The sequence below is a fragment of the Mobula birostris genome, chromosome 12 (genome assembly GCF_030028105.1).
Source record: "Mobula birostris isolate sMobBir1 chromosome 12, sMobBir1.hap1, whole genome shotgun sequence".
NCBI classification, from domain to species: Eukaryota; Metazoa; Chordata; class Chondrichthyes; order Myliobatiformes; family Myliobatidae; genus Mobula; species Mobula birostris.
Window position 1 is genome coordinate 109,543,330 of NC_092381.1, and position 23,782 is coordinate 109,567,111.

At 44.2% G+C, this 23,782-nt stretch overlaps 1 protein-coding gene across 1 annotated transcript in view; it reads right to left on the bottom strand.

Annotated features, from left to right (window-relative positions):
* Positions 1 to 10,004, bottom strand: part of LOC140206178 (alpha-actinin-1-like) — a 163,475-nt gene extending 153,471 nt beyond the window's left edge. The window contains 2 exon segments of the mRNA XM_072274455.1: positions 9,558 to 9,605; positions 9,607 to 10,004. Coding sequence (XP_072130556.1) covers positions 9,558 to 9,605; positions 9,607 to 9,684 — 126 coding nt within the window. The 5' untranslated portion in view covers positions 9,685 to 10,004.
* Between the last annotated feature and the right edge of the window lie 13,778 nt (positions 10,005 to 23,782).

Consider the following 23,782-nt stretch of genomic DNA (forward strand, 5'->3'; position numbering starts at 1 on the left):
GCCAAAGGGAAACTTCTGGCAGATATTCACAACCTAACCACCTGGGAAAAGACCACGACAAGCAACCCATAAGGCCAGAATAATAGTCTTCAAGAAAGGAGACAAACTGTGGTAGTTACAGACAGATTTGCCTACCATTTTCTACAGTGAAAAAAAAATCCAAATGCCTGTTGTCATACTCCAAAGGAATACTTGGAGTTGCAATGTAAACAGCATCCAACAAGGTAGACAACAAGCATCTTCACAGCAATGACTACATCAACGAATCTCAGGGTTGAACACTGCATACATACTTTGATAATAAGTACTCTGAAACTTTGAGTTGGCCATTTACGACTGAGATAATAAATTTCTTCAACTGGAAGACAGCAAATCATTGAAAACTCTCTTAAGAGATTTTAGTAATGTCTTGAGATTAATGAGCAACATATGGGGATCAACCAAGTAGAGCATCCACACCAAGGTGAAGTTGTACCAGAGCTATGTTCTGTCCACACTCTTGTACGGGTCAGAATGCTGGTACATGACAGAGAGTGACCTTGTCATTCCACACCATGAGCCTCCGGAAGATCCTCCATATATTCTGGCTGAGAAAAATCTCCAACCACCCGCTACTCCTTCAGTGTCACCAAGAGGACATGGCCACAATCACCATGAGAAAACATTGGAGATGGATTGGGCACAAGATGAGAAGAGAGGCCAACTCCATCATCAAGGCTGCATTTCATTGGAACCCTGAAGGGCAGAAGAAACACAGGAAACCAAATGCAACTTGGCACCCTACCGGAAGGCAGAAATGAGGACACTGAACCACACCTGGCACACAATAGAGAAAATAGCCAAGGACAGAGAGATGGAGGACCATCATTGCTGCCTTAAGCACCAACCACCATTATAGGAAGATGGCTTCAAGGTCACAATCAGCTACCATGTCACTAAATAACAGAACAATAGGCCAAATGGACTATTCTTGATTCCAATTCTGTTAAGTTCCACCCTTGCCGCAATATTACACACAACCTCTAAAGTTTTCTCCACAAGACTGGGGATAACATGCAGGGATAAACAGAGCACTATTGTGCAACTTAATTCTAGAACCAAGATAACGTCATCATCAGTCAGAGGTGCAATATGGAGATCACCCGTGCAGGTTGACAAGACACATGCCATGAACCAGTTACTGAAGCATACAAAAAAAACAGTCCTGAGACTGTCATTTTTCTTACAGATGATTAGGATATCATTCTGCTCATGCTCCAGAATATCACCCTGAGGAAAAAAAGTCCACAACGAGATCCTAAAAAACATTAAGATTATTCATCATATCTCAAGAGCCACCTTCTACAGTCAAAAATCACCACCACTGGTTAGAAGATCACATGGGGGGGATCAAACAATGTACCCCCTCAAGCACCTCCCATGATCCGTGTCTGAGACTGCATTAGATATTATCAGCCAGCTCAAAGTTTAAAGTACATTTATCAAATTATGTACACATTATACATCTCTCCGATTCACCTCTTTACAAGCAGCCACAAAAAAAATCAGAAAAAAAATCCAACAAACACCCAATGTGCAGAGAGACCAAAAAAATACGAATCATGCAAACAATAAAAGCAAGCAACGGCACTCAGAACAAAAGTAAATCCATAGACAGGAAGCCCGGGGCAGGCCTACAGCGTCAGCTCATCACACAGTGGAGCAAACTCTCACAGAGCTCTCTGACACAAAGCCTGAAACAGCCCACAGCCTCAGTGCAGCAAAGAATGGAACGAATGTCACAAAGCAGCGAACAGAATTGGCCCAGCCCTCACATCCAGTTCCAACACCATCTGGCCTGGCATTTAAAATGTCGAAACATCAGGTCATCCCCGTACTAGGACCTGGGTCCTGTCGCATCAATACGCTCTGGGCCTGGACCCCACTACCACGTTCCCAATCTTTCCAAATTGGTCTGACACTTAGATTAATCAAACCTCGCCCTTAATTCAGATGGAAGGGCTCTGGAGCTCCTGGTAATGACACCCAATCTCCAATCTTCAGGTACCACCCAAGGGCAAGAGATACAAGTTATCAGTACTAAGCAACTATCATTGACAAATCAATGTTCTCTACCAAAAATCAACCAGACAGTTTACACTTCGCTAGTAAATCTTTCCTGCCACTGAAAAAAAAATTTGCGCTAAAAGCTGTTTTATCAGCTGCGTACTTGCCTTTGATTTCACACACTACACCAGATGAAGTACAAGATCTCCAGATCTATGAGAAATCGCAACTTCACAAGATGCAGAGACAAAGTATTAAAAAATTCAGAGTTCAAAGGAGTACGTATTTCACATCATCATTGCTCTTTTCCACGCTTTGTGGCACATCGGGCAGCATTCCTTGCTGTATCTTTTGGTGTGTTTTTTTAAAACAAAGTCGAGTTGCTAGCTCAACGCTCAGCCTAACACAGACAGAAAATGAGCAAGGAGCTGGCCAGATTCAAATCCGGGAGCACTTGCCTCGAAGTCTGGTGCAGATGCCACTACCTCACTGGCCGATATGTCACTACATACAACCCTGAGATTCATTCTCCTGTGGGCATACCCAGTAAATCTATAGAATAGCAACTGTAAACAGGATCAAAAGAGCAAGAGCACTGAAGACAAACTGTACAAATGCAAATATAAATAAATAGCAATAAGTAACACAAACATGAAACAACAGGACAGAGTCCTTCAAGTGAGATCAGTGGTTATGGGAGCATCTCAAAAGATGAGTGTAGTTATCTTCTTTTGTTCAAGAGCCTACTGGCTGAGGGGTAGTAACTGTTCTTGATCCTGGTAGTGCCTTATTTTCATTAGAAAAACAAATCAAGAATAAAACGCTCCAGCAAGAATGGTCTTAATCAGCAACCTCGTGAATAACGGAAGTGAGCAAAAGATTAAAGTGCACGTTATGGTTATAAATTTTAGCATTTATCACCAATTGTGCTGTTGACCCATCATAAAGTTCTAATAAAAAGCTGACATCACCGCAAACTCGTTAATTAGTTGGAAAAAAAATCAATGATTACTAATGTTACCAATCATGCAATATTGTTGCTTGAATTTCCAAACATTTGCTGCAAATCTTCAACATTAATTGCACACTGATCACAAGTTGTTAGTCACCAGACTTACAAGGACACCAGCTGATTTAAAAAAAATTGTTCCCTCTGCACTCGCACCGACCCCCAGCTTCATCTTGCATCTTATCTGGTATGACAGACACAAAGATAAAAGCACAAAACCTGCATGCGGTGGTTTAAGATTTTACATTTCAGTCACAAGATCTTCCATAATGAAAAAACATTTTTGCAATGATTAAGTGCACATAGACATCTGGAATTCTTTTTAAAACCCATTCATTAATCTGTGCCTGAAGTCAAATCTTCAACAAAAGGCAAGACTAAAGCGCAAAGCCGATTAGTTATGACTAAAACTCTGATCCGTCACATTTTAAACAGGAAGCAAATGACACTAACATCTAGTAAAGCCAGCTACGATAGAAAGCTTAAGAGCTAGGCTTTGTTCCAGGTTACATTTGACGACAAATGTGTTCAAAGTACCCTATTGGCTTTGAGAGTAAGAAAACAAGACCATTTTCCGACTTGCTTTAGACCTCCACTAATCGAAAAACTTTTTCTTAAAAAAAAGGAACGCATGCTTACAAGTTTTTTGCATGTTTAAGTACGAAACTAACTTTCTAACCACAATACGAGAAATCCATCTTGCTGAAGTATAGATTTTTCATAAGTTTTAGAGACGTAGATGTCAAGACGCCTCAAGATCTCAAACTTACCTAGAGTCAAGTTTATTGTCATTTAACTATATACTGTCAAATGAGATGAGGTTTCTCTGGACCAAGGCATAAAGAACAGTAGCACACACAACAATTTAAGAAAGCAAGATGAATTACGCATAAATAAACAAAGTAAAGTGCATAAATTAAGTATTGTCAGGCACGTGCTCCTTTTTTTAAAAAAAGGTTTTTAAATTAGTGAAGAATTAAAACAAGTCAGGAAATGGTCTTGTTTTCTTACCCTCAAAGCCATAGAATACTTGAACACATTTGTAGTCAAATGTAACCTGGAACAAAGCCTAACAGATTAACCAGTGACACCTCGAATGCGATGCGGCAGGGAGTTCGGAAGCCTAATGACCCGAGGAAAGAAACTGTTTCCCATCCTGGCCATTCTTGTTTTTATGCATTGAAGTCTCCTGCCTGATGGTAGGAAGTCAAAGAGTATGCTGGATGGGTGGGACCCCTACATACACAGCACTCCTGATACATGTCCCAAATGGATGGTAGGGAGACCCATGATCCTCTCAGCCGTTCTCATAGTCCTTTGTATAGGCTTCCAGTCCGATGCCTGGATGCTTACATACCAGATGAAGATGCAGCTTGTCAAGACACTCTTATCAGTAAAGATTAGTAAATCCTCAAAACTAGTAGTGTAGAAACCTTTAAGCGGAGTAGCAACAGTGTACAAGTATTAAACCAAGACTACAGGCTCAATACAATATATGAAGCACTAGAAAGTTTGCCCAGAAGTCTCAGTAACTAATGAAACAGACATACATAATGCTAGAAGAACTCAACAGATCAGTCAGCATCTAAACAAGGTTGTGCATAACCTACTGAAAAAAAAGACATTTTAAGTCTTACTATACTGGCAAACTACCATGTCTGCCATGAGCATTATGATTGCAATAACGGTAAACTTCAGATCTGAAGCTCACCATTATCTGGATGACTTCTCAAATTAGTGGAATGACACGGACAAAACAGACCAGAGCTTCAGTCTTTTATTTGTGGCAACAGGTCATTGCAATACATAATAATAAACACTATATATGTTAATTTAAATAAGTAGTGCAAAAAATGTATGAGGTAGTGCTCGTGAATGCAATGTCCATTCAGAAATCTGATGGCTGTTGCTGAATTGTTGAGTGTGTGCCTTCAGGCTCCTGTACCTCCTCCCTGATGATAACAATGAGAAGAGGGTATGTCCTGGGTGATGGGGGTCCTTAATGATGGATGCTGCCTTTTTGTGGCATCACTCCTTGTAGATGCCTTGGATGTCCTGGTGACATACCAAATCTCCTCAAACTCCTAATGAAATATAACCACTATTGTGTCTTCTTTGTAACTGCGTCAATATGCAGTTTCTTTCTCTGTACTTCCCTTTGCAACTGGATCCTTGACTACCTCACTGGGAGACCACAATCTGTGCAGATTGGAAATAACATCTCCTCACTGACAATCAACACCATCACACCTCAGGGATGTGTGCTTAGCCCACTGCTCTACACTCACGACTATGTGGCTAGGCACAGATCAAATGCCATCGATAAATTTGCTGATGATATGATTGTTGGCAAACTATCAGATGATGTCAAGCAGACATACAAAAGTAAGATAGATCAGCTGGTTGAGTGGTGCACCAATAACTTTGCACTCAGTGTTAATAAGACCAAGGAATTGATTGTGGACTTCTGTACTGGGAAACTGAAGAAACGTACATTATTCCTTATCAAGGGAACAGAAGTGGAAAGGGTGAGCAAGTTCTTGCATGTCAACAGCTCTGAAGATCTATCCTTGGCCCAAAATACTGATGCAATTACAAAGAAGTTACAAAAGCGGCTATAGTTCATTAGAAGTTTGAGAAAAGACACCAAAGACACTCGAATTTCTACAGATGTACTGTGCAGAGCATTCTAACTGGTTGCATCATCATGTGGTATGGAGGGGTCACTGCACAGGATTGGAAAAAGCCTCAGTTAGCTCAGTCACGTCAACTCAGTCAGTTCCATCATGTACAATTGCTTCCGCAATATCAAGGGCATCTTCAAAATGCGATGCCTGAAAAAGACAGTATCCACCATCAAGGACCCTCATCACCCAGGACATACTGTCTTCTCATTGCTACCATCAGGAAGGAGGTACAGAAGCCTGAAGGCACACACTCAACTTTTCAGAAACAGCTTCTTCCCCTCTGCGGTCAGATTTCTGAATGGACATTGAATCCATGAATACTAACTCACTACATATATATATATATATTTACTGTAATTTATAATTTATGTATTACAATGTACTGCTGCACAAAGCAACAAATTTCATGACATATACAAGATACATCAAACCAAATTCTGATTTGGGCTTTGATATTGCACGAATATTTTTGTCCTACAGGTGAATGCGTGACAATTCCAATGACGTCCTTGGGGAGGGATAAAGGGGATTGTGCAGGCCACTATTTACAAAGACGGGAAAAATCTATTCACTGACAGATTGTGTTCATATTTTCAATTGCAAACCAGGGAGGGCCATATCAGAAAATTCCAGATTAAAGATATGCATTAAACCCCGGAATGTAGTGTCATGAGTTAAAAAGACTGCACTTTTGATTTACAAAAGATAATTACAATTACTAAACCTCAAGCATAATTTTAAAAACGAATACCAAATTTAGCTAGCTCTACCTTTTAATTGACTTTCACAAATGTCTTCACATTAATCTAGACAGTCAGATGCTCTACTAAAGTTCACAGTGTTACACCAGCAGTGCTAAATTAATTCATGCTTTAAAGAAAATTTTAAACATTCACACATTTGCATCAGGAAAAATTTTTGAACAGCAGAAGGTGGAATAGTTATAAACATGAAAGTCTGCAGACACTAGAAATCCAGAGCAAAACACACACACACACAAAATACTGCAGGAACTCAGCAGGTCAGGCAGCATCTATGGAAATAAATAAACAGCCAACGTTTTGGGTTGAGACCCTTCTCCAGGTCTGAAAAGGAAGGGGAAAGACGCCAGAATAAGAGGGTGCAGGGAGGATAAACCAGACGATGGTAGGTGAAGCTAGGTGAATGAAGTAAGAATCTGGGAGGTGATAGGTGGAAAAGGTAAACATGTCAAACCAGAGGAAAGTGGACCAAAGGAGAAAGGGAAGGAGGAGGGTCACCTAAAGGTGACAGGCAGGCCGGTGAGGAGAAGAATAAAAATGGGGGGGGGGGGGGGGAAGAGAAGAGAGAGGTGAAGGAGGCTACCTGGAAGGATATAGGTGAAGCCAGATGGGTGGGAAAGATAAAGAGCTGGAGTGGAAGCAATCTAAAAGGAGAGAAGAGTGGACGACAGAAGAAAGAAAAGGAGGAGGGAACCAAGGGATGATAGATGAAGGCAGGTGGGTGGGAAAGGTAAAGGGCTGGAGAGGCAGGAAAGTGATAGAAGAGGAGAGTGGACCACAGGAGAAAGAGGAGGAGGAAGGGATACCAAGGGGAAGTGATAGGCAGGTGAGAAGAGGTAAGAGGCCAGACTGGGGAATAAAAGGGGGGAAAGGGAGGGATTATTTTAAAAACCAGAAGGAAACAATATTCATGCCATCAGGTTGCAGACCTGGAATACAAGGTGTTGTTCCTCCACCCCAAGGGTGGCCTCATCTTGGCACAAGCAAGCACTTTGTAAACAAATAACCCACTCTATATTGCAGTATCAAATCTACCCACTTGCAATTTGCCTTCCATGGCTCATATTATAATTTATTGTTATTATTGAAATCACTAAAACTTTAAAAAAGACCAGAGTGCTCAAACATATTTGAAATTAATAAACAACATCCCCTGTATTCCAGACAGAATTTAAAAAAATCTATCCGCTTGCAATTTGCCTGCCTTGGTCCATATTATAGCTTAATGTATTATTGAAACCCCTGAAACCACAATGCACTTAAAAAGAGTTCAGAGTGCTCAAAACAATATCCGAAATTAAGTAACACACATCAAAGTTGCCAGTGAACGCAGCAGGCCAGGCAGCATCTCTAGGAAGAGGTACAGTCGACGTTTCAGGCCGAGATGAAGGGTCTCGGCCTGAAATATCGACTGTACCTCTTCCTAGAGATGCTGCCTGGCCTGCTGCGTTCACCGGCAACTTTGATGTGTGTTACTTGAATTTCCAGCATCTGCAGAATTCCTGTTGTTGCGTTTTTGAAATTAAGTAAAAGACTCTGTACACTAGACAGTACATTGTTGTGTACAAATACGGTTGGCTTGCAATTCAACTTAAACACAAGGTCACAAATCTTCAGTGCCCCAGTCTTTGTCGGAGGAGAAAGGAAAAACCGTTCTAAGGCGTTGTAAGGGGCAGGGTGTGGGGGTAAGGAAAGCAAAACCCAGTCCTACAGATCTACATGCGGTGTACAAGAAGAGTTACTAGAGAAATATTTTGAGCTCTGAGTTAACAGGCGTGTCACATAACTATAGTAGTTGCCTGCACGGCCTCTAACACACCTAGAATTTTATGGGAGCTGCAGGAATTTAAGGCACTCTGATTGCAAAGAGCTGATGACGTTTACAGAAGGTGCAGACTAGGTACAGTTCAGGAGTTTTCCCATGGTGGGGAAGGAGGACAAATTCGGGGGGGGGGGGGAGGACAAATTCGGGGGGGGAGGAGGACAAATTCGGGGGGGAGGAGGACAAATTCGGGGGGGGAGAGGAGGACAAATTCGGGGGGGGAGAGGAGGACAAATTCGGGGGGGAGAGGAGGACAAATTCAGGGGGGTGGAGGAGGACAAATTGGGGGGAAGGAGGACAAATTGGGGGGAAGGAGGACAAATTGGGGGGAAGGAGGACAAATTCAGGGGGCAAGAAAGGAAGGCAAATTCAGGGGGCAAGAAAGGAAGGCAAATTCAGGGGGCAAGAAAGGAAGGCAAATTCAGGGGGCAAGAAAGGAAGGCAAATTCAGGGGGCAAGAAAGGAAGGCAAAACCTGGGGAGGTATGAAAGGAAGGCAAATTCAGGGGGCAAGAAAGGAGGCAAATTCAGGGGGCAAGAAAGGAAGGCAAAACCTGGGGGTGTATGAAAGGAAGGCAAAACCTGGGGGTATGAAAGGAAGGCAAAACCTGGGGGGGGGTAAGAAAGGAAGGCAAAACCTGGGGGGGGGTAGGAAAGGAAGGCAAAACCTGGGGGGTAGGAAAGGAAGCAAAACCTGGGGGGGGTAGGAAAGGAAGGCAAAACCTGGGGGGGGTAGGAAAGGAAGGCAAAACCTGGGGGGGGTAGGAAAGGAAGGCAAAACCTGGGGGGGGTAGGAAAGGAAGGCAAAACCTGGAGCGGTATGAAAGGAAGGCAAAACCTGGGGGGGTATGAAAGGAAGGCAAAACCTGGGGGGGTATGAAAGGAAGGCAAAACCTGGGGGGGTAAGAAAGGAAGCAAAACCTGGGGTGGGTATGAAAGGAAGGCAAAACCTGGGTGGGTATGAAAGGAAGGCAAAACCTGGGTGGGTATGAAAGGAAGGCAAAACCTGGGGGTATGAAAGGAAGGCAAAACCTGGGGGGTATGAAAGGAAGGCAAAACCTGGGGGGGGGGTAAGAAAGGAAGGCAAAACCTGGGGGGGTATGAAAGGAAGGCAAAACCTGCGGGAGATGTCCCGTCGATGTGCAGAGAAAGAACCTTACCCCCATCCCTGGGCCTTTATATACCCTCGCTTGCCCTCCCCAGGGTTGCGCGCACCCCCCGCTGCTGTCTCACCTTCCGCTGCTGCCGCTCCCAGGCCGGGTCGAGCAGCAGATCGCGGTCCCCAATCCTCCTCAGGCTGCATGTAGTCGCCATGGTTGGGCTGCTGCAACTGCGAGTTGGCTTCGTGGTAGTCCACCATGTTCCGGAGGGGAGGAGGAGGAGGAGGAGGAAGGGGGGCAGTAGCTGCTCCAGGTGTCTCCGAATGTGACACGATTAATCAACAAAAAAAATCACAGCCAAGCCGAGATCAAAACTCTTTGTTGTCTCCCACTATGTAGTTTTTTTTTAATGGACGCACACGGTAGACCAGGAAAGCCCTTTCTTTCCCCCCCCCGGCGATAGCCGTGACAAGCCGACGATCCTCCGCGACTGTCCGCCAGGCAAGCTCTGCGCTCGGCTTCTTCTGTGAGTGCAGTGTGTGCGTGCGTGTATGTGTGTGTGTGCCTCTCCACTTCCGCCCGGGGCGCGCGCGCATGCTCGCGCACTCCCTCTCTCATTCACTCGCTGCTGCGGACGGCCAGTCAGGGGCGGCGGCGGCGCACACGCTCGAGCTCGCGCGCCAAAAGGCGCCAACCTGTACGCCGTCCACTCCGGGAGCCCCCTTTCTCCTCATCACTGTGCGCTTGCGCCGTTCCTTATCCCCCCGCCCACTTCACCTCTCTCACCAGTCCTCCCTCCCACGCCGGGAGGGAGCTGTGGTTGGAATTCCTACCCCTGTTCGTCATTGTGCGCTTGCTTGGTTCGTTCTCCCCTCTCTCTGTATTTGTGGAATGATCTATCTGGATGGCAGGCTCCTTCTTTAAAGTTGTTATATCCAGGAGTGGTAATGGGGACAAGCTCCCACTACTTACTAAATGTTCCCAATGGTGTGCACCTCAAATAGCCTCTGACATTCGAAGTCCAGCTCCGGGCCTTCACGTCTGCCTTAGCAACTAAGTCCGTTTCTACTGACAGGAGAAGGGGCAAAGGCGGGTGACTTGACACTTCAAAACCATTCGCTCTGGGTGGATGGGGCTCGTCAGCCGAGGTTGGCAGTTTGTCTGAGATAAGGAAAACTCTGATCTCAAACCTCCACTGCCTAATATCTATACCCACTCATGGATAAAGCTTGTGAGTAAACCCTGAGGAAAAGAGCTGGAGTCCCTACCTATGAAGAGTTCAATGCCGACTGGCAACTTCTGGGCTGGTGCCAAACTGCATTGGCCTCTGCCGTTCCTTTGCATTCATCAGCTGCGTGGAGAGGAAGATCTTGCTACATGGGCCACAGCTTGCTATCCATATTGTGTTGCCCTGGCTTGCGTATCTAGACTAGGACGCAACATCTACGGTTCACCCTGACCAATGGAAGCTTAAGACAGGGAATAAAGCTCAGCTGTAAATTTCAGCTGTACTCTTTAAATCTTAGTAGGATCTTTTCTGTAGGTAGATACTCCAAATATAGCCTCAACAACATATTATACAGCTTCAATATAACATCCAAACTCCCATACTGAATACTCCGATTTATGAAGGCCAATACGACAAAAGGTCTCTTTATGGTTTTACCTACCTCCGACACAACTTTCAAGGATTATGGATCTGTAATCTCAGATCCCTTGTAATCTCAGATCCCTTTACTCTACTGCACCCCTCAGTGCCCTACTGTTCACTGTATACATCCTACCCTGCTTGTTCTCCGAAAGTGCAACAGCCTCACACATTGAACTTAGAACACAGAACTGTACAGTAGAGGAACAAGCCCTTTGGCCTGCAATGCTGTGCCGAACTAGCTAAAAAGTAAATTTAAAAAACCCTCCTACCTGCACAAAATCCATACTCTTCCATCTTTTTCATATCCATGAACCTATCTAAATGTCTCTTAAAAGCCTTTAATGCATTTGCCTCTACCAGTATACAAGGCATCCACCACTCTCGGAGTAAAAAACTTACCCCTCTCATCTCCTTTGAACTTATCCCCCCTCACCTTCAATGCCTGCCCTCTGCATGCCACTACCAGTTATGCATGCATGCCACGCACACGTTCCATTCCAACAATGCATTCAGGTAGTATGAATGTAAACAATTATGGAATACAGAATAAAATATCTTAGTTACGGACTAAAGTGCAGTGAAGTCAGACAATATGATACAAGATCATAACGAGGTTGATTGGTCAAGAATTCATATCATTGTTCGATAGTCTTATAACAGCAGCATTGAAGTTGTCATTGAGTTTGGTAGTTTGTTCCCCCAGATTCCATCTTCCGCATTCTCTTGAACCCCTTCACAGCCCTCAGTCCCGGATCTTTCAGAAATGCCTCTGCTGCTTCTTTTAAATACTCCCAGTAATATAAAGTCCACAACTTTCCGGGGTAAATGCCAGGCCAGCTGGAACGAAAGGCAGGGTATTAGGACCAGAGGTGAGGGTTGAGCCAGTCCTGCTCCACAACATCTTACTCCTCGGCACCGAGGCTGTGTCATGCCCCAGCTGCTCTGGTCTTAGTGTCTGTGAGCTTCACGGCAATTTGCCTCTTTGTGAGAGGAACTGACGCTGAGACTATGGGCCCACTCTGGCTGCTCCGAGCTTCGGGTTTAAAAGCTCAGTTTTGTTCTGAATGCTCTGGCTTGCTTTATTGTTTGCATGATTTTTCTCTCTTGTTGCACATTGAGTTTGGTCCTTTTTTATAATTGGGTTCTTTTGGGTTTCTTGTTTTGTAGCTGATTTAAAGATATTTATGATACAGCAGGGAATAGGTCCTTTCAAGGATCTGTAAAAGGAAAACAGGGAGGGGGATTGTGAAAATGACCAGAGTGAAAGGGGTCCTTAATTATGCTCCAAAGGTAGCAGGAATTATAGATGGAATCAATAGAGGGGAGGCTGGTTTGCGTAATGGATTGGGCCACGCTTACAACTCTCTGTAATTTCTTGTGTTCCTGGGTACAGCAGTTTCCATACCAACCTGTGATGCTACAGATAGTATGCTTGCTATGGTGCATGTGCAAAAATTGGTCTGAGTCATCGGGACGTGCTGAATTTAATTTATTTATTGAGATACAGCACAGATTATGCCCTTCTGGCCCTTCGAGTAATCCTCCGATTGAACCCTCGTCTAATTGCAGGACAATTTACAAAGACCAACTAACCTACAAACTGGTAGGTCGTTGGACTGTAGGGAGAAACCAGAGCACCCTGAGGAAACCCACGAGGTCATGGGGTAGAGCACACAAAGCCCTTACAGGCAGTGGCGTGAATTGAACCTGGGACACTTTTACCGTAAATCGTTGTGCTAACCATTACGCTACCGTGCTGCCTTATTATACCCACTTTTCTCTTGATCTATGGTGCTTGTAGATTAGGAAGGTTACAACTTTAATGCCTACAAGACACAAATAAGGGCAAGAGGAAATATGGAGAGTGGAGAACCCCCAGATAGGCAGTTGGATTGTATTTAATCTAATTTATTGGGCAGTTGAATTGAGTTTAATTGAAGGTTAAAAAAAATCCATAAATGTATTGGGTGTCAAAAAGACGAGATGGGGAGGAGAAAAGGTGTTAGAGGAAATGTTTGCCTTTCACAATGATCTGACAAAGGGGAACTAAGATCAAAAGCTGGCCAAGAAAGATCAGAGATTGGGGAAGTCCAACTTCCTCAATAGATACGGCTCAGAACAAACTCGCCTGGCCCAAAGAGCCACACTGCTCAGCAAACCACCTACTTATTGAGATGCGGCGTAGAATGGGCCCTTCCAGCCACATCGCCCAGCAATCCTCTGATTTCATCCTAGCTTAATCACAGGAGAATTTACAATGACCAATTAACCGTCCAACCAGCACACCGTTGGAATGTGGGAGGAAACTGGAGCACCCAAAGGAGTCAAGAGGAGAACATACAAACTCCTTGCAGGTAGCGGCATGAATTGAACTCAGATCTCTGCTGCAATAAAGCATTGCGCTAATCACTACACTACCATGTTGCTTTTCCCTCTTCTGAGGTAATACAGGCATTTCTTAGATGTACGGTAGTATACACGTAAGTGGACCAGGATAAATGTTTGGTCATATTTACACTTGGCAGTTTGCATGTTTCATTTCCTACATGGCAACAGTTGACATACATAGAGTCAAAGAAAAGTACAGCACAGAAACAGGCACTTCGGCCTATCCAGTCCATGTCAAACCATTTAAACTGCCTACTACCATTGAGTTGCACCAGAACCATAGCCCTCCATACCCATACCATCCATGTACTTATCCAAACTTCTCTTTAATGTTGGAATTGAGCCTGCATCCACCACTGGCACTGGCAACTTGTTCCATACCTGCTGAGTGAAGAGTTTGCTCTCATGTTCACCTTAAACTTTTTCACCTTTCACCCTTAATCAATTACCTCTGGTTGCATCCCATCCAACCTCAGTGGAGAAAGCCTACTTGAATATACCCTATCTTTTCCCCTCATGTTGTTGTTAAGTGCCATCAAGTCATCGGTGACTCATGGCGACCCTATGGATAGATGCCCTAAATGAGTTTTGATCCTGACAAAGGCAGCTCATTGTTGATAACATTGCATTCATAGCTGTGCTTATTGTGTCCATCCATCTAATTGGTGGCCTTCTTCTCTTCTGTTGTCCTTCCACCTTGCTGAGCATGATATCCTTTCCCAGGGAGCTGTTTCTCCACATGATGTGCTCAAAGTATGATAGGCAGAGACTTGTCGTTTGAACCTCCAGAGAGAGACTTGATTTAATTTCATTGTGGACTGATTTGTTTCTTCTATGAGGGGTCCACGAGATACGAGTATTTTTTTCTCTAGCACCACAGTTCTAAGGCTTCGATATACTTCCTATCCTTTTCTTTACTGTCCAACATTTGCATCTATATAATGCACAAGTCGAATCTTTCTTTGTAGAGATAGATTCCTGTTCCCGAGGATCTTCTCTAAGTCCTTCATGGCTGCTTTGCCAAGGGCAATTCTCTGTTGGATTTCTTGACTGGTTATCGCTTTGGTGTTAATTGTTGACCTAAGTAACTTGAAGCAGTCAACCACTTCAATTTCCTCTCCATCGAGATTGAAATTGGTTGTACTGCCAGTAGTGATAATCTTAGTCTTCTTCAGGCTAAGGTGCATAAGAACTTAGAGATAAGAGCAGGAGTAGACCATCTGACCTACATGGCTGATCTGGCCATGGACTCATCTCCACCTACCTGCCTTTTCCCTATAACCCCTAATTCTCCTACTCTGCAAAAATCTATCCAGCCTTGTCTTGTATATACTTACTGACGTAGCTACCACTGCTTCATTGGGCAAAGAATTCCACACATTCACCACTTTCTGGGAAAAGCAGTTCCTCCTCATCTCCATCCTGCATCTACTCCCCCGAATCTTGAAGCTATGTCCCCTAGTTCTAGTCTCACCTACCAGTGGAAATAACTTTCCTGCCTCTATCTATCCCTTTTATAATTTTATATGTTTCTATAAGATCTCCTCTCATCCTTCTGAATTCCAGCGAGTACAGTCCCAAGTGACCAATCTCTCCTCACCATCTAACTGTGACCCCCACCCCGCCGCTAGGCAGTGTCTTTACAACACGCACAAAATGCTGGACAAACTCAGCAGGTCAGGCAGCATCAATATAAATGAATGTCGATGTTTTGGGCTGAGACCCTTCTTCAAGACTAGAAAGGAAGGGGGAAGACATTTTGTATGTGTTGCTTTGGATTTCTAGCATCTACTGACTTTCTCATATCTATAAAACAGAGAAACCCAGCCATTATTAATACTCTTCCGAGATAGTCTGCCTGGCATCAGTGGTTGCATAACCAGGACTTGTGATATGTACCAGCCGCTCACACGACCATCCACCACCCGCTCCCATGGCTTCACATGACCCTGATCGGGGGGGGGGGGGGGGGGGACTAAGCAGGTGCAAATCCTTGCCCCAGTTTGACCTGCAGACTAGTGGAGCAAAGGAAGGCCTTGCACATCTTTAGTGGAAATGTATCTCTACCCTGCCACCCAGATCTTTCTTAGCCTTTGGATTATTTGATTTTTTTCCTTCTTTTTTTAATTTTGCTAATGCCTGTACTCTTAAGACAGTTCCTAAGAATAGATGAGAAGAAGGAGTCAATTGGGATGATTTTTAATTTTCTTGCGGTGGAGAGGACCATGTCAGATGTTCAGAGCTATTGATAGAACGAGGGAAAAAGAAAAGTGTTTTCTGCATGATGAGGGCTTGTCAAGTCAATGTGACAGGTCAGACTGAAGATGTGTAAGGTCACTGAAGAAGGTAACAGACCAGAATCAGGTTTAATATCACCAGACTATATTGTGAAATGTGTTGTCTTTGCGGCAGCAATACATTGTAATACATAATAATAAAGAAAAAATGTGAATTACGGTAACTATATATATTAAATAGTAAAATTAAATAGGTAGTGCAAAAGTAAAAAATTTTTAAAACTACATGAGAATCACGAAATATGTGAATGAGGCTTTTATTTCCAGAGTTTGCTCTTACTTTCTTCTCAGCTGCTTTCCTTTTGGTTTATATCACCAAAGTCACTCAATGACTCCTTATAAACTGAGTTGCCTGGATTGAAGCCCAATGCATGGAACTCTTAATGTACTCTATATATCCCCGAGACAGAATCACACTTTTATAGTGCAAACTATAGTAATTATCTACTTATAAAACCTAGTTTATATATTCATCTCACTGTTGTAACTACTTAATGTAATATTCAATAAAACAAAATCTTGGCAAAACCGTCGTCTGCCACCTTGTTTATAGTAACTAAAGATCCCAATCTGTCGGTAGCCAAGTTCCACTGCTTAATATCATACAATGCCTCCTTTAATCCTTAATCATATTCTCACAAGATTTCATAGAACACTAGCATCATAAGTAGCTTTTGGGAGATTTGTACTTGGCCTGTGCACAGGATTGTCATTCTGGATGGTGCTATTTCATCAAAGGAGGTGTAAGCTCTCCCTCCCTCCGCTGCACCTAGACTGCACCTCCCACCCATGCCCACATTTATCTCAAATGCTCAAATTGAACCCACATGAGAGGAGTTTTGATAGAGGTATACAAAATTATGAAGGTTATAGATAGGGTAAATGTAAGCAGGCTGTTTCCACTGAGGTTGGGTGGGACTACAGCCAGAGGTCATGGGTTAAGGATGAAAGGTGAAAAGTTTAAGAGGAACGTGAAGAGAAACTTCTTCACTCAGAGGTCAGTGAGAGTGTAGAACGAGCTGACAGCGCAAGTGGTGCGTGCAAGCTCAATTTCAATGTTTAAGAGAAATTTGGATAAGTACACAGATGGTAGAGATATGGTGGCCTATGTTCCTGATGTAGATCGATGGGAGTAGGCAGTCAGCTCGGACAAGATGGACCATCATCTGAATGAAGAAGTTCCCCCTCATGTTCCCCTTAAAATTTTGCCTTTCACCCTTAACCCATGACGTCTAGTTCTAGTCTCACCCCAACTCGGTGGAAAGAGTGAGAAACATTTTCCAGAATTGTCAGAATTTTCCATAGGGTTCTTTGTTCTAAAACAACCTCCAGTGTGTTCAGTTTGACTCCTATAACAGAGCCAGCCTTTCTAATCAGTTTGTTGAGCCTGTTGGCATCACCCATGTTGATGTCATTGCCCCAGCACATCACCACATACAAGATTGTATTGGCGCCAACAGTCTGGTAGGACATGTGAAGGAAAGGCCTGCATAATCCAAAAGACCTCAGTCTCCTCAGTAAGTAGGGGCGACTCTGTCTCTTCGTGTACACAGCCTCTGCGTTGGTGCTCCACTCAAGTCTGTCATCCAGGTGCACCCCAGGTACCTGTAGGTCCTCACCACCAATAGTAACAGGGAGCAACACAGGCTTAGACTTCCTAAAGTCCATTTCCTTTGTCTTACTAATATTGAGCTGTAGATGATTCAGCTTGCACCATTTGACATAGTCCACCAGGGCCCTGTATTCCACCTCCTACCCTCCCTTTATACATCCAACTATTGCTGAGTCAACAGAGAATTTTTACAGATGACATAACTCAGTACCTAAAGTCTGAGGTATACAGGGTAAACAGGAAGGGAGTCAATACAGTCCCCTGTGGGACCCCAGTACTGCTTATAGTCTTGTCTAACACACACAGCTCTGACTTGAATTGAATTGACTTTATTACTTACATCCTTCTCTGGATGCTTTCAAGAAAGAGTTAGATAGAGCTCTTAATGATAGCGGAGTAAAGGGATATGGGGAGAAGGCAGGAACGGGGTACTGATTGTGGTTGATCAGCCATGATCACAGTGAATGGAGGTGCTGGCTTGAAGGGCCGAATGGCCTACTCCTGCACCTATTGTCTATTAAATAAATGAGGAGTAAAAATCTTCACGTTATATCGCTGTTCAAATGTGCAATGTGCAATTATAGTAATTTATAATAAATATTATGTACAACAGGGTAGTCAGTATAAGATAGAAATACAGAAATAGAAGTTAATCAGTCTGATGGCCTGGTGGAAGAAGCTGTCTCGCAGCCTGTTGGTCCTGCCTTTCATGCTGCGATACCATTTCCTGGATGGTAGTAGCTGTAACAGTTTGTGGTTGGGGTGACTCAGGTGTCCAATGATCCTTCAGGCCCTTTTTACACACCTGTCTTTGTAAATGTCCTGAATAGTGGGAAGTTCACATCTACAGATGTGCTGGGCTGTCTGCACCACTTTTTGCAGAGTCCTGCGATTGAGGGAAGTACAGTTCCCATAGCAGGCAGTGATGTTCTCAATCGTGCCGCTATAGAAATTCTTAGAATTTGGGGGGGCCATACCAAACTTCTTCAACCGTCTGATGTGAAAGAGGCACTGCTGTGTCTTTTTCACCACACGGCCGGTATGTACAGACCAAGTGAGATCCTCAGTGATGTTTATGCTGAGGAACTTAAAGCTGTTCACTCTCTCAACCGCAGATCCAATGATATCAATAGCAGTTAGCCATTCTCCATTCCTCCTGTAGTCCACAAACAGCTCCTTTGTTTTGTGACGTTGAGGGAGAGGTTGTTTTCTTGACATCACTGTGTCAAGGTAATGACTTCCCCTCTGAAGGCTGTCTCATTATTAAGCCAATCAGTGTAGTGTCGTCAGCAAATTTAATTAGCAGATTGGAGCTGTGGGTGGTGATACAGTCATGGGTATACATCGAGTAAAGGAGGGGGCTTAGTATACAACTCTGAACGGCACCTGTGTTGAGGGTCAGGGGCAGAGGTGAGGGAGCCCACTCTTACCATCTGCCACACAAGCTATGGGCTGCCAGGATACAATAGAAGTGCCACCCTGCATAGAATGGAGCTTTTCCCCCAACAATGAGGGCTGTATGGTATTGAAGGCACTTGAGAAATCAAAGAACATGATCCTCACAGTGCTGCCCTGCTTATCCAAATGGGAGTAGGCTCTGTTCCCTCTGCTAGCCTGCAGGTCACCCTTGGGCAAGGTGTAGCACCTGCTTAGACCACCCCCACCCCTGGAATCAGGGTCACGTGAAGCCACGGGAGCAGGTGGTGCGTATCAGAATTCCTGGTTATGTGACCACTGACACCAGGCAGACAATCTCTGTAGAGTATTGAGAATGACTTGGTGGGAGGGGGGGGGTCACCCATCTTGTAAACACACTGCCCAGAAGAAGGCAAACCACTTCTGTAGAAACATCTGCCAAGAACAATCATGGTCATAAGCCCATGATCACCAATGTCATATGACACAGCACATAATGATGTTGAAGATGTGTCCTGAAAGATCTGATCATGTGACATCTGGTTACGTGACACTTATACTCCTACTGCTTGATCTTGCTTGGGTGCATACTGTTAAACTGGGATCCAGAATTGTTATTTTCACTTATATTTTAGCCTTACTATGCTTGCTTGTATTTTTAAATTTCAAAGTTCAAAGTAAATTTTATTCTCGAAGTACATATAGTATATGTCACCATATACAACCCTGAGATTCATTTTCCTGTGAGCATACTCAGCAACTCTATAAAACAGTAACTATAACAGGGTCAATGAAAGATCAACCAGCGTGCAGACGACACCAAACTGTGCAAATGCAAATATAAATAAATAGCAATAAATAACGAGAACATGAAATAACAAGAAAAAGAGTACTTAAAGTGAGATAATTGGTTTTGAGAACATCTCAATAGATGGGCAAGTGAGTGCAGTTAAACCCTTTTTTCCATCTATTTCTATCTTGACAGCTCTTTTTTTGCCTTTTCAAGGTTCTTTTGAAGACCCTGACCTGGAGTTACACTCTGGCTTCGGTTCTTTGTGGGAACGAGACCCGCTCTCAGGGCCTCACGTCAGGTCGCTTCTTGATACCCTGAGCGCACCTTCAGAGTTCTGGAATTTTGTGGCTCTGGGGACGGGCTGATTCTCGGCCAGTGCCCCTGACTGTAGCGTCGCGGGAGAACACGGAACATCGAGAACAGCGGATTGGCTGCCGGGGGTTGTGTGTCCGGAGAGCTGTGCCTTCTTGGTGCCGACTCTCTGGGCTCAGAGCTCAGAAAAAGCGAAGCAACAGAATTTTAACATGTTTGTTATGTCTCCCCTTTCGCTGTGAAATGGGGACGCCTCTTTTTCCCTTATTAGGGTAAACCCTGCGGTATATCGAATTACTGGATGAGCGAGTGGTTTTTGGGGTACTACAAGCCGGTGTCTTTATTGATGCTTGCTGCACACTTCAGTGCTCAGTGGAGGGTGCTGATATTTTTTTGCTGGGGGGGTGGGGGGTCGTTGCTTTGCTGCTGCTTATGCATGGGAGGGGGAGCTAGGGGGTTTTTGAACTGTCATTCATTCTTTGGGGCACTCCTCTGTTTTCATGGATGTTTGTGAAGAAAAAGAATTTCAGGATGTATAATGTATAAATTTCTCTGACTTTAAATGTACCTATTGAAACAAGAGCCTGATGGTTGAGGGGTAGTAAGTGTTCTTGAACCTGGTGGTGCAAGTCCTGAAGCTCTTTTACCTTCTATTTGATGGCAGCAGCAAGAAGAGAGCATGGTCTGGGCGGTGGGGATCTCTGATAAGGGATGCTGCTTTCCTACGACAGTGTTTCACATAGATGTGCTCAGTGGTTGGAAGGACTTTACCTGAGATGCACTGTCAGGTTTAATATCACTGGCATATGTCAAGAACTTTGTTGTTTTGCAGCAGCAGTAAAATGCATAACTTAATAAACTGTAAATTATGATGAAATCACAAACAGGAGAAAATCTGAAGCTGCCAGAAACCCAAGGCAATACACACAAAACGCTGGAAGAACTCAGCACGTCAGGCAGCATCCGTGGAAAGGAGTAAACAGTGATTGGGTTGAATTGCTGTCAACCTTGGTGATCCATTTGCAAATGTTTCGTCACCATATGAGGAGAAATTATCAATGCACTGTTCACTTGTGGTGTGTCCTCTGAATGCTTGGCCTTTATATACATATCCACCAGCTGATTGGTTGTCATTACGGAAACTCAGTTGTGATGTAGGGAGGGGATCTAGTTGCTGATGGGTTTGCATGGCTAACTTCGTGCATGGTCAGGAACTTTGCTTGCATTAGCCTACAAATGGGATCGAACTTTCATGTCTGTTGAGAATTCTCTTGCATGCACCAGTTGCTTGTGCCACGACTTTCACTGATGCCCAGTCGAATCTGTTCCCCTCTCGATCTTCAAGGGTAGAGACCAGGGAGAGTTGGTCTTGCTGCTTCACAGCCAGTTAATGTTCATAGATCCCAGTTTAGACAACGTAACAGTGCATTGTCGACCTTAAAGCCATCTTCATATGAAGTTACGTCACAATTGAGTTTCCGTAATGACGACCAGTCAGCTGATGGAGAAGTATATAAACGCCAGACATTCGGAAGTCACAACACATGTGAACAGCGCACTGATGATGTCTCCTCGTATGGTAACAAAATGTTTGTAAATGAGTTGCCAAGATCGGAAGATAACCCAACCCAACCATCAACTGCCCGAGCTGTTGAGTTATTTCAGGAGTAAACAGTCAATGTTTCAGGCTGAGACCCATCATCAGGACTGGAAAGGAAGAGAAGAGGTCAAAGTAAGAAGGTGGAAGGAGGGGAGGAAGAAGTCCAAGGTGGCAGGTGATAGGTGAAACTGGGAGAGGGGACGGGGTGAAATAAAGAGCTGGGAAGTTGATTAGTGAAAGAGAAAAAAGGGCGGGAGAAAGGGGAATCTGATAGGAGAGGACAGTAGATCATGGAAGAAAGGGAAGAGGAGGAGCACCACAGGGAGGTGAGAGATGGAAACAGGAATAGGGAATGGTGAAGGAGAGGGGTGGTCAATTATTGAAAGAAGTGCATATATTTAAAAAATAGTGCAAACAAAGAGGGAAAAAAAAGTGAGGTAGTGTTGGCATCAGAGAAAGCAGGATCTCCCAGTGGCCACACATTTTAATTCCACATCCCATTCCCATTCTGACATGTCTATCCACGGCCTCCTCTACTGTAAAGATGAAGCCACACTCAGGTTGGAGGAACAACACCTTATATTCCATCTGGGTAGCCTCCAACCTGATGGCATGAACATTGACTTCTCAAACTTCTGCTAGTGCCCCACCTCCCCCTCGTACTCCATCTGTTATTTATTTATATACACACATTCTTTTTCTCTTTCTCCGTTTTCTCCCTCTGTCCCCCTCACTCTACCCTTTGCCCATCCTCTGATTCCCCCCGTCTTTCTTTCTCCCTGGGCCTCCTGTCCCATGATCCTCTCATATCCCTTTTGCCAATCACCTGTCCAGCTCTTGGCTCCATCCCTCCCCCTCCTGTCTTCTCCGATCATTTCGGATCTCTCCCTCCCCCTCCCACTTTCAAATCTCTTACTAGCTCTTCTTTCAGTTAGTCCTGACAAAGGGTCTCGGCCCAAAACGTCGACTGTACCTCTTCCTAGAGATGCTGCCTGGCCTGCTGCGTTCACCAGCAACTTTTATGTGTGTTGCGTGAGGTAGTGTTTATGGGTTCAATGTCCAATCAGAAATCTGATGGCAGAGGGGAAGAAGCTGTTCCTGAATCATTGAGTGTGTGTCTTCAGGCTTCTGTACCTCCTCCCTGATGGTAGCAATGAGAAGAGGGTACGTCCTGGGTGATGGGGACCCTCAGTGAAGGACTTTGCCTTTTTGAGGCATTGCCCCTTTAAGATGTCCAGGATGCTTCGTGACCTTCTTTGCTCTTGTAACATATAATAAAACAATCGTAAGCAACAAGTTTTATGCCTCTGACTTTCAAAGAACCTTTGGATCGCAATAGCCATCAGGATCCAACATTACTAATACTGGTAACATTCAGATTTCTTTTATAATCCTGAAGAATGCTGGAATCCACCATTAAGGAAGTAGCAGCAGAGTGCTAATGAAATTATAGGTACAGGCAAATTCATCATATACTTATGGAAAGTTCACATTTGACAACTGTGCTGGAATCCTTGAGGCAGAATTAGTAAGGATAAACAAGTTGAACCAGTTGATATGACATGGTTGGGCTTTCAAAAGTCCTTTGATAAGACACCACACAAGAGATAATTAAACAAAATTAGAGCAAATTATATTTGGGAATATGGTGCCGACATGGAGCCTTAGGTCCCACACCACCAGGTTCAGGAACAGTTATTACCCCACAACCATCAGGCTCCTGAACCAGTGTGGATAACTTCACTCACCACAATGAGCCTCAGGTCCCACACCACCAGGTTCAGGAACAGTTATTACCCCACAACCATCAGGCTCCTGAACCAGCGGGGATAACTTCACTGACCCCAAGACTGACCTGTTCCCACATCATACGGACTCACTTTCAAGGATTCTTCATCTCAGGTTCTTGATATGGCTTTGGAGGTTTACTGGGATGCTGTCTGGTTTAGAGGGCATGTGCTATCACGAGAGGCTGGATAAACTTGGGTTGTTTGCTCTGGAGCGGCAGAGGCTGAGGGGAGATCTGACAGAGGTTTGCAAGATTATGAGAGGCACAGATAGAGTAGACAGAGAGTATCTGTTTCCCAGGGTTGAAACGTCTAACACCAGAGGGCATGCATTGAAGGTGAGAGGGGGTAGGTTCAAAAGGGATGTGAGGAGTAAGTTTTTTACTCAGAGAGTGGTGGATGCCTGGAATTCGCTGCATGGTCTGGTGGTAGAGGCAAATACATTAGAGGCTTTTAAGAGATGTTTGGATAGGCACATAGATATGAGGAAGATGGAGGGATA